Source organism: Danio aesculapii, chromosome 21 (genome assembly GCF_903798145.1).
Source record: "Danio aesculapii chromosome 21, fDanAes4.1, whole genome shotgun sequence".
Taxonomy (NCBI): Eukaryota; Metazoa; Chordata; class Actinopteri; order Cypriniformes; family Danionidae; genus Danio; species Danio aesculapii.
This window is the reverse complement of record NC_079455.1, coordinates 42,522,693-42,534,561: the sequence shown is the minus strand read 5'-3', so window position 1 is coordinate 42,534,561 and position 11,869 is coordinate 42,522,693. Positions and strand designations below refer to the sequence as shown.

General features: G+C 38.9%; 1 protein-coding gene across 1 annotated transcript in view; it reads right to left on the bottom strand.

Annotated features, from left to right (window-relative positions):
• Positions 1-1,007: 1,007 nt before the first annotated feature.
• Positions 1,008-11,869, bottom strand: part of smad7 (SMAD family member 7) — a 33,263-nt gene continuing 22,401 nt past the window's right edge. Inside the window, exon 4 of the mRNA XM_056446687.1 lies at positions 1,008-1,880. Coding sequence (XP_056302662.1) covers positions 1,342-1,880 — 539 coding nt within the window. The 3' untranslated portion in view covers positions 1,008-1,341. The remainder of the gene's footprint in view (positions 1,881-11,869) is intronic.

Genomic DNA, 11,869 nt, shown 5'->3' with positions numbered 1-11,869 from the left:
TACCCAGGTATTATAAAAATCACAATTTGTGGGTTAAAGAGGTAAAGTGGGTCAGCCTGTACTAGGCATGGGCTAGTAGAAGATTCTGACAGTATGATAAACTTGGATGAAAATATCATGGTATTGTGATTAATGCTCAAAGTATTATTATTTTTCTTTTACAAATATGTTTTCTGGGTAAAACACAACAAATTTTTCCCACTTTGGACACAAAATGGGTTTTTTTTTTTTTTTGAAAAATGTTAAATATTTTGGAGCAGTAAACATGTCTGGCAAAATAATGAAAATGAATTCTTGATTTCTGTTGTCTTCATCAGTTTCAAAAACACTGATTAATTTATCATTTAAAACGGCATCTTTGGTTATCTTTTCTGCTGGAGATACTGCTGTTCTAAAAAAAAAAGTAAATAAAAAGTCGTACACATACCTTAGGAACGGTATTTCCATACCGCAGTATACCTTGAAAACAATTATCGTCCCATGCCTAGCCTGAACACCCATCGGTGACCTACTCACACCTGCAGCTTCTCCAAGATGGACGTCCAGCCTCCAGTGCCTAGACTGCAGCTCTGCACAAGATGTTTGCCCAGAAGATCTGGTTTCTCTCAAGTTTTTTTCCTTCACTTTTGTCAATTGGTGAAGTTTGCTCCTCACCACTGGCTTGCTTGGTTTGGAACTTCTGGCTGCGTATCGATGGAGTTGCTCCAGTGTTTGGACTTTCAGCAGTGAAAATTAAACCACACTGAACTTCAACTCAGTTTTCAGACTGACACAGTTTCAATCTACTGGAAGTTCTATGTTACGCTGCTTTGACAATCTACATTGTAAAAGTGCTGTAGAAATGAAGATGAACTGAAAAAAGAAATTATTTTAACTCATTTATCGCAGTTAAAACTGCTGAAACTTAATTTGTAGCTTAATTAAAAAAATAAAAATAAATAAATAATTACTATACCTCTTTTCTTAGAAAGTTAACCCAACAAACATAATAAACACAGTTAGACGTATTATTCAGTATTTTTTCTTTTATTTTGGCATTTCTTCGTTTGCATTTATATTAAGCAAAGTGCATCTCTTTTTTTACTCTTCTCATCAACACATTGCACAATACATAAATAACAATGCATATAAAACTTCGTATTTACAGGTAATAATATATTTATATTTAACATAAAATACACTTTTAGCTTTTTTTATTTCACTTAAATCTTAGTCGTTTATTAAAGTCTGTTTTTTGTTTCGCGCGTAAAACATCCTCTGGAGAACAAAACGGCGTAGTCCATAAAAGGTAAGGGGAAGTCCATCGCAATGGTGCTGAAGGAATGGGGGCGTGGCCTGCTGTTATCGGTTATTAAATATGACCTCTAACCAGCAGGGGCAGCTGCTGATGAACTGTCTAGTGTAACACTGACCCCAGCCCTTCACGAAACTGATCTGCACGGTAAAACCCGTCCGCGGCTGCTGGCTGAACTCGTGGTCGTTGGGTCGTTGCAAGCTTCCCGCCTTCTCAAAGTCGAAGGCTTTGATGGAAAACCCGGGAAACACTTTATGCACCAGCAGCGTCCGCGAGTCGGGATTGTCCAGTGTGGCTGACTTGATGAAAATAGGGTAGCAACTCCGGTTATAAACCCAAACGCCGTCGGCTTCGCGGCTCAGCTGGATGCCGTAGCCGATTTTGGCCCGAACCATTTGCACCAGTTGACTCTTGTTTTCGGAGGCGAGCTGGCCCAAGCAGAAGCCCGTGCCCTGAGGTAGGTCATAGAAGATGTCCAGAGAAGGCTCCTGGACGGAGTAGAGGCGCCCGACGCGGGTCTTTTCCTCCCAGTACGCCACCACACACCAGTGAGGCTGTTCTCCACGCTCCTGAAGAGCCAGCGAATCTGCAGAGACACAAACAGAGATCTGGTTAATCGTAATGTCGATTAGACATCATGTTCAATATTGATTGATTGATTGATATACAGTTGAAGTCAAAATGTTTATATATTTTGTTCCTAATAATTCCCAAATGATGTTTAACAGAGCAAGGAATTTTTTACAGTATGTCTGATAATATTTTTTCTTCTGGAGAAAGTCTATTGTCTATGTCTATTGAACTGTTTTACAATGACTTGCCTAATTACCGTACGTTCACACCGAAAGCGGCGAGGGCGTCAAAGTATCCGGAAGTCATTCATTTTCAATGAGAGCCGGCGGCGATAAGCAGCACGGCGCGTCTTCGCCGGTGTGAGCGTCGAGGAGAGTTGAAATCATGTCAACTTCATAGTAATGAGCTATGACGCGGTTCGGCAGCAAGCAATCAGAATATAGAAGTCCACTGCTTGAGAGGAGTTCAGAAAACACAGACCTGTGAACTTTGCTTCCGACCACAGTTACTCCCAAGAGTTTGATTATTGCGGTAGCCGGATTTACAATGTTTTCTTACAGGAACATGCATTAAATAAGTTACTGGCGAGTTACTGATCTGCATTAATGTTGTATATATTTATCTTTAAAAGAGCGGGAATCTCATGCGACAGTACAAAACAGTATTGCTGCTTCAGGATATTTCAGACATTGGATAATTAAGTGAAGCAAAGCCACAACACATGCTTGATCTTCCATCGTTAAATGAATTTGATAAGAAGTGTGCAACATTTTCACGCTAGAAAGCATGTTTTATGCAGGAATGTAACTGATATGCTGCAAGGGCTCTTTTAAATACGAGATCAATGTAGCGAATTTTGACACTCTCGCTGCCGGAGCTGAAAGCAGACAACGTTGTTGCCAGGACGGCCAGAGCGGCCTTGGACCCTCTCACCGCTTTCGGTGTGAACGCAGTTATTCTAACTTGCCTAATTAACCTAGTTAAGCCTTTAATTATCATTTTAAGCTTTACGATACTACTATCTTGAAAAATATCTAGCCAAATATTATTCTGACTTCAACTGTACACTTTGTCAGACAAGTCTATTTTTTTTGTGACACAGTATCAAGATCAATCAATATTACATAAACTTCAACCAAAAACACCTTAACAAAACATTCACAACCCTTCAATCAAATAGAGTGTGACATAAAATAAAACAAAGTATTGGTTTATTTGGTATAAAGTGTCTTATTTAGTTCTAATATTGCCTGATGAGTGTTTTAATTTAACTTTGCTAAATTATTATCTATTAACTCAATACCGATATCATGGCCACTTCAAAATACAGTAAATTGGTTATTATTTGAAACATTTAGTGCTTTTTAAGATTATGCAGACTCATAACAGCACTAAATGCTTGTTTTTTTTTAAAACATGAACATTTTCACATCTTAATCTGGTCTAAAATCTGCCGAAATGTTGATTAAAAATAAAATATGAAATGTTATGTTATATAAAATACTATTTAAAGGGCTATAATTCATTAACACTTCATTTGTTAACATAAATGGAGATAACTGATAAAATTCAGCATTTTTTAACTAACTCAATTCATAATAAATGTGGCTTTGGTTAATATGGATTAGCTAAAGTTTACTACTGAGACTTTACCTATTCTACATTATCTTCCTTTTGCAATTAGATTTATTTGAAACATTTGTTTACTCTGAACATGTTTATACAGTAAACCAAAACACTAGGTAATTATTTAAAAATATTATACCTGTACACTTCTTGCAACTTAGATTTGCCAAATTGGAATTTTCTAGTTCAAATTGGTCTATGGTCTACAGTATAGATGGTCAACCAAGAACACCAGTGTGTAGGCCAACTGATTAACCATCTAAACCAGAACTTAACCCAATTGAACTGGCTTCAGTAGAGTTTCAACAGAGTTAAACTGAACAGTTCTGTTGAACAAGGAAAAATGAGCCGCAATTACCAATTACAGTGAACTCAGTTGAACCTCTGCTTGAAAATACAGAAGATATTAGGTGTTGAGGTTGCCAAATTAGTGTTTTCTGGTCTAAAGTGGTCTACGGTCCAAATAAAATGGTATTGATAAAAGCTTCAGCAATTAATCAAGAAACAAGAACATTTGATACTGGCAGAAGCCTAAAGCCAATTTTACATCAGATTAAAGCGGTCAAATTGGTACTTGCTGGTCCACCAGACAGAAACAAAGACCACCAGACTACATTATGACCATGATGTAGCAGTGAGAACCATGAGAAAATGGCTGCATTGGAGTTTCCATTAGAGTGAAAGTAAACAAAGTGTTTATCAAAGAAGAAAAGAGAGTTATTATGGCAATTAAACCTCATCAAGTGAGCTTCTTGAAATATGAGGACACACCAGAGTAATGTAGTCAAACTGGTACAAGCCAGTCCCTAAAAAAAAGATCTACCAGGGTAAAAACCAAGGCACTATTGGGTATGCCAACTGATTAACCATTGAAACTAGATTATGACCAATATTAACCAATAGGAATGACCAGAAACTGGCTTTAGCAGAGTTTCAACAGAGTTAAACTCAATAGTGCAGTTGAAGAAGGAAAAACGAGCAGCAATTACTAATTACAGTGAACTCAGTTAAACCTCTGCTTGAAAATATTTGCTTTTAAGATTGCCAAATTGGTATTTTCTGGTCCAAAGTGGTCTATGGTCTATAGCATAGATGGTCAACCAAGACCACCACTGATTGATTAACCATCTAAGCCAGACTTTAACCAAACTAAACCAATAAAAACCATCAGAAACTGGCTTCAGTAGAGTTTCAACAACTGAATCGTTCTGTTGAAGAAGGAAAAGTGAGCAGTAATTACCAATTAAAGTGAACTCGGTTGGACCTCTGCTTGAAAATACAGAAGATATTAGCTTTTAAGGTTGCCAAATTGGTATTTTCTGGTGGAAAGTGGTCAACGAAGCTTAAACCAAGACCACCAGTGGGCAGACCAAACGATTAACCATCTAAACCAGGCCTGAACCAAAAAGAATGACCGGAAACTGGCTTCAGTAGAGTTTTAACAGAGTTAACCTGAAAAGTTCTGTTAAAGAAGGAAAAATGAGCGGCAATTACCAATTAAAGTGAACTCGGTTGAACCTCTGATCCAGGTCTATGGTCTACAGCATAGATGGTCAACCAAGACCACCAGTGTGTAGGTTAATTGATTACCATCTAAACCAGATATTAACCAAACCAGACTTGAACCAATAAGAACCATCAGAAACTGGCTTTTCAATAAAATTAAAAAGTTATAGCCAGCTCTACCAAAACTAAAAAAAAACATGCCCACCAATGGGCATCTCACATGATAAAAGACCCATTTTTACTCTAATATTTTTAGGAAAGAGACAATTATGTCAGTTTAACATTATCAATTAACTTCATTGAATTTCTAATAGAAATTATTGTACTGTAAACATACCAGCCTCAAACTAAACTAACCAATGAAACGCTAACTGATTAACCAACTAGATTATGACCAACTGGGCCCAATAAGAACCATCAGAAACTAGCATTAATAAACGTTCAAGTGTTCTCAATGAAAGCGAGGAGATAAAAGGACTAGATTAGGCTAATACGCTAGCACAAAAAGGTAAACACATGCATACACATAAGCGGACGCCTTCTGTCCAGGAAAACCGTCCTGATCTCTGCCAAGCATATCTTGCATCCTTAATTTCAGCGTTCAGGAGCATCGGAATGTGAGGAATCTGAGCAGCGCCACCGGCCTCCAGCACTTGTTTACATTAGCAGTGCTGCTTATCATTAGTCTGGACCCGCCTCTGTACCGTACGCCAACCTCAACAATGCCCTGACGTCAATGCAACAATAAATCTGCGACTGTGCTCGCCCTCGCCACTGTCAATGCCTATTCTGACTGTTGTGATGTTACAATAAAGAAGACGCACTATATGTAACCTTGGTCCACAAAACCAGTCATAAAGATGTGGACAAAATTGATGGTAACCTTCTAGTGAGGAAAGAAAAGCTACACTGGTCACTGAAATAAACTGAAACTGATTAAAAAATATACTATGGAAATGTTATTAAAACATACAATTGTAACTCAACAGAAGCATTAATAAAAGGCAAACTAACTTGATAGTAGCCTGGACAAAGTCTATGAGTACCAAACATTTCCTCCACGTATGTACTAATATACATTTTTGAAAATTGAGATGTAAGCATCTCCTGAAAGCAAATTAAATAGCTTTTCATTGATGTATGGCTTGTTGTGATATGATAATATTTGGTAGATATATGACTCCTTAATCGAGAATCTGAAGGTTCCGAAAAATATAGAAGAAAAAAAAACCTTTAAAATGGTCCAAATTTAAGTTCTTAGCAATGCATATTACTAATAACCAAATTACATGTGAAAATAATTGGTATTTTCTGGTCCAAAGTGGATTACGACCTATTCAACCAAGATGAAACCAAGACCACCATTGGGCAGACCAACCAGATAACTATCTAAACCAGACTTGAACCAATAAGAACCATCAGAAACTGGCTTTTCAATACAATTAAAAAGTTATAGCCAGCTCTATCAAAACTAAACATAAAAACACCAATGTGCATCTCAAATGATTAACCATCTACACTAAATTAAGACCCGTTTTTTACTCTAATATTTTTAGGAAAGAGACAATTATGTCAGTTTAACATTATCAATTAACTTCATTGAATTTCTAATAGAAATTACTGTACTGTAGGCATACCAGCCTCAAACTAAACTAACCGATGAAACGCCAACTGATTAACCAACTAGATTTTGACCAACTGGGCCCAATAAGAACCATCAGAAGCTAGCATTAATAAACTTTCAAGTGTTCTCAATGAATGCAAGTGTTCTTACGCAAAGAAAATCTACATAATTTCTTAACAGAACTTGATCTTAATAATCTAATGAGCATTTACTACTAGTTACTATTAAGTAAAATATTAAGAGTTTATTAGCTGAACTTATTTAACATCCCTTGTCCTACCCAAACCTAAACCCAATTAGTAATTAGTATAGAGCTAAAAATTTTAGTTAATGGTTTATTCATTCATTCATTTTCTTTTCGGCTTTCTCTGTTTATTAATCTGGGGTCGCCACAGCGGAATGAACCGCCAACTTACCCAGTATATGTTTTATGTTTTTCAACCTATCACTGGGAAACACTCATACACATCCATTCACACACAAACACTACGGACAATTTAGCCAACCCAATGCCCCTATAGCACATGTGTTTGGACTTGTGGGGGAAACCGGAGCACCCGGAGGAAACCCACACCAACGCGGGGAGAACATGCAAACTCCACAAAGAAATGTCAACTGATCCAGCCAACGCTCGAACCAGCGATAGTTAGCGGTAGTTATTGCGCTGCTTTGTTGAGGGTTAATTATTGTGATATTGTAATGGTCGCTTCATGTTTGATATGCATTGTATATAAAGGTCATGTCCCCTTTAAGAGGACTTCTTCTGTGGTTATTTTAGCTTTGAGATGTAAGCACGCATGCCTAAGAGCTCAGTTCAGTTCCGGTGAGCTCTGAGGAGAAGTGTGATGGTGTATCATTCTTTTATTTCAATAATGTAACATTTTATTTGCGATGGATGTTTGAGTGTCTTTTTCTTTTGCCTACTCATTGTCGTTGACTGGCATGTATGTATTCGACAGTACTTGGGAGAAACGCATAAAGGCCAATATGAAGAGCGAAATAGTTTCTGTCTCCTCTGTTTTCTTTCCTAAAAGTCTCCTGGTAAACGCTGGGACACCAGTCACAATATACCGATTGCAACAGAGAAATATTATAGACTGTAGGGAGATATCTCTGTAGACTGATGACATTTCATGCTGATCAGCCTTATAATCTTAAAATGTGAGCAAAATCAGCTGTTTTGTCATCACTTTAGACATTACGCTAGAGAATCATTCACATGCTAGTTCTAAATTGACGTTAGTAACTGTTCTGTCGGTCAGCTGCAGATGTGAATGAACGGCGGAAAGAAAGTAGTTCCTCATACAAAAGGGTTTTTAAACCCTCTGTGTTTGATTTCCTGTTTTATATACACGATAATGCCGTCAAACTGTTGCATAAACTCAATATCACAGCCATATTGCACTGCTACTCGTGTGATATTGCTCATATTTACCGCAGAAAAACAAAATATCACAATGTCAGATTTTTCTAATATCATACAGCCTTTAACTCCGCCCACCATGAATCTCATTGGTCTGTATCCTCGTATTTAAATGCGCTACCAATATTTGCTTTCAGGATAAAATGAGCTGCCGCCGGTTTAGTAGAGTAAAGGACAGTCGCTCTTTAATCTCAGACGGGGTGAGTAGGCTGTAATTTAGCCCTGTCGCTAATTACGCACCAGCCCAGACTAACTTGATGACTACAGTAGGCAGAGCCTTCATTACAACCTTTACAAACATGCATGTCTGGATAAGTTACCGTAGTAATTCTGTCATGCTTACACTAGGCAGCGTGGTATATGAATATAGAAGTCAAAAAAGTACCATGGTATACATTCAATATTGTGTGTGTGTGTGTGGTTGCTGTGTGTCAGACTGATGCTATTTTAGTCTTGATTGCTTGCTGACTAGCCTCTCTGACGACTCTCTCACACACACACGGACACAAATCACACATCAAACAGACCTCAAAGTGTGTGTGTGTGTGTGTGTGTGTATTACTCAAGTTTGCTTGCTATCTGATTAAACAACATGTTCAATCAAATAAGCGCGCACAGGTACATGTGTGTATGTGTGTGTGTGTGTGTGTGTGTGTGTGTGTGTGTGTGTGTGTGTGTGAGTGAATAGATGTGTGTGGATAGGTTATGAATTTACTGGCGTGTGTGTGTGTGGCGTCTCGGTGTCGGTCGGATGACCACAGTGTCACCCCGAATGACATGGTGACAGCCAGACGCAGAGTGTGTCCTGAAATAGAGTGTGCAACATGACACACACACTCATGTCTTCTGCAGCCTCAAGCATTCAGTTGACATCCTGAACGCTACCAGACCAAACACTCTCAACTAGAACCCTACGATTCACACTAGGTCTGCACAAAAGATCGAAAAAAGTATCGTTACCGCGATAATAGTATATATGCATAACCATATTGGGTGGCTCAGTGGTTAGCACTGTCGTCTCACAACAAGAAGGTCACTGGTTCGAGTCCAAGCTGGGCTAGTTGGCATTTCTGTGTGGAGTTTGCATGTTCTCCCCGTGTTGGTGTGGGTTTCCTCCGGGTGCTGCGGTTTCCCCTACAGTCCAAACACATGCGCTACAGGTGAATTGATGAACTAAACTGATCATATTGTTTGAGAGAGTGTGTAACTGTGAGTGTGTATGGGTGTTTCCCAGTACTGGGTTGTGGCTAGAAGGGCATCTGCTGCATACGCTGAACAAGTTGGCGGTTCATTTCGCTGTGGCGACCCCTGATTAATAAGGGATTAAGCTGAAGAAAACTTTAAGTGCTGCATGCAAAAGTTGTTTAAATCTGACCAATCAGATGAGGGCTTCACTATCTTCCCATCCCTAATGAGAAAAATGACGACAGCCAATAAGAATCTGACTTTCTGCCAATGTTTTCAGTCATTCAAGGTGATGTTATTGTCTAAAGGCTCGTACACACCGGGGCGCTTTTCGTTTGCGTTTATCGTCAGCGTTTTTTTGATACGTTTTTCTATGGTCAAACCCAAGCGATTTTCACTGGCGTCGAGCAGAAGAGTATGCAAAAATCCCTCCTTAATGTTAGATGGCGCTACACAACTTTAAGGTTCTGACACCCGCTTGTAACACAGAAGAAGACAGAAAGTTGACACGCTTGTTGTTATGAATGGTTCAAGAAGCAGCTCCAGCTGTAGCGATGAAGAGATGATTATTGTTCACCAGAGCAGCAATAATTCCTCAATGTGCGCTCGCATTGACAGTTTTGCTCTTGAGCGCCTCCAAGTGCTGTATACTGTAACTTCAGCAGCTCCGTGCACGTGAACAACAGTGCCAATCTGATCAGTGGAGAAGCATGCGACGTTAAAAACATGACGCTTTTACGTCTGCTGTTTTGCACGTTGGCGCCCTTTATTTAGTCACGAGGCGTTAAACGTTGACAGAAAACGCGAGCAAAAAGCCTCTGTGTGCACGGGCCTTAAGGGTGCTTTCACGCCTAGACTTTTGTTCGAGAACCTGGTGCGTTTCCCCAGTTAGATTAGATTAGATTCAATTTATTGTCATCACACATGTACAAGTACAAGGCAACGAAATGCAGGTTAGCGTGGTTTATTTGGGATATGTGAATCCAGCAATCGCGCTCGGATCCACGCCAAAACAATCAGTCGGAGATCGTTTGTTTTTGTTGTTTTGTCATTGTTTTTGTTGAAATATTTCACATTAAAGACCAGGAAAAGGACTTCTTCTTTGCCATTAAAGTGATGTTATGGATCATACACACAGGAGCCTGATTAAAGGAAGAATTTAGACGGCATTTAGAGGTTTTTGCATCTAAACTCCTCCAATACTTTAATAACCCTAACCCATAACCCTTTACCAAATGTAGTTTTATTCTAAATTAATGTTTATATTGTAGTTTGGTACCTAATCGATTAAGTTTTATAAATTGGACTGATTATAAAAGCAGTTTAATGCTGCAAAATGTAAATAAACCATGTGATTTGTCCAAATAAATCCATTTGCTGGACTTATAAACCTCCCCCACTGTCTTTCCCTTCCCCCTGAGCATTTATGTTCTGTCTTTCTCCTACAGGGGACAAAAAGACTCTACACACACACACACACACACGCACACACACACACACACACACACGCACGCACACACACACACACTCGGGGTCTTTGTTTGTGGTTGAGCTGAAGTCAAATCTCCATTTAGAGCTTTACAGCCTCAGGTAACAAACCATCCTTCCTCTGTCCACACTGACTCCCTTTGGTCTGAGCGCTCACATACCAAACACACACACATACACACTTACAAACACTCATATTCTCACTTACACACATAAACTCTATCTTACGCACACACACTTACACAAACACACAGTTTGTCAGTGTCTGACAGGATCAGGTTTCAAAAGCACATCAATAATCAAGCGCAGGTTATTATCATCAGCTCAAGAAGTTTGTTATTTCAGATATAACGTTAGACGCGCGCGAGCGCTAGCAAGAAAGTGAAACCACGCGCACTTCAGACTGGCTCGTAAAAAACTACGGGGCACAGGGTAAATATGCTCTTCTTCTTGGCTTTGTGGCTGTTCATCAAGACGACGACAAGGTTTGGTTGACCATGGCTCGTTATTATATGTATATATCATTCCGCTAAAATCTCTTGCTGTGTATTTCAAACATGGCGGTTTTTTGTTTCATTCTGGCTTGTTGTGTAAGCGAATGACGTATCTCTGTAAACCAATAGCGTTCAGCTGCACGTGTGGCTCCGCCTTTTGGTACCCTTTCTCGTGTTTGGTACCCTTTCGAAAGGGTGCTGAAAAAGTGTTACGGTACGGTACGGTTCGGTACGCTTTTTGACAGTGGAAACGGCTATAAAAGCGTACCAAACCAAACCGTACCGTACCGTACCCTCAGTGGAAATGGGCCATTACACATTCTCTCTCGCTCTCTCAACATACACACAGACACACACATAAAAAAACACACACAGACATATATTTACACACACACAAACTCTCTCTAACACACACACAAAACACAATCACATTTACATAAAACACACACATACATATACATACACACACACACACACACACATATATATATATATATATATATATATATATATATTTACACACACACACTCACAAATCACACTCACATTTAAACGTACTCACACACATATATATATATATATTTTTTTTTTATTAATTAATTTATTTATTTACACACACAAACACACACAAATCACACTCATGCTCGCGTTTAAAC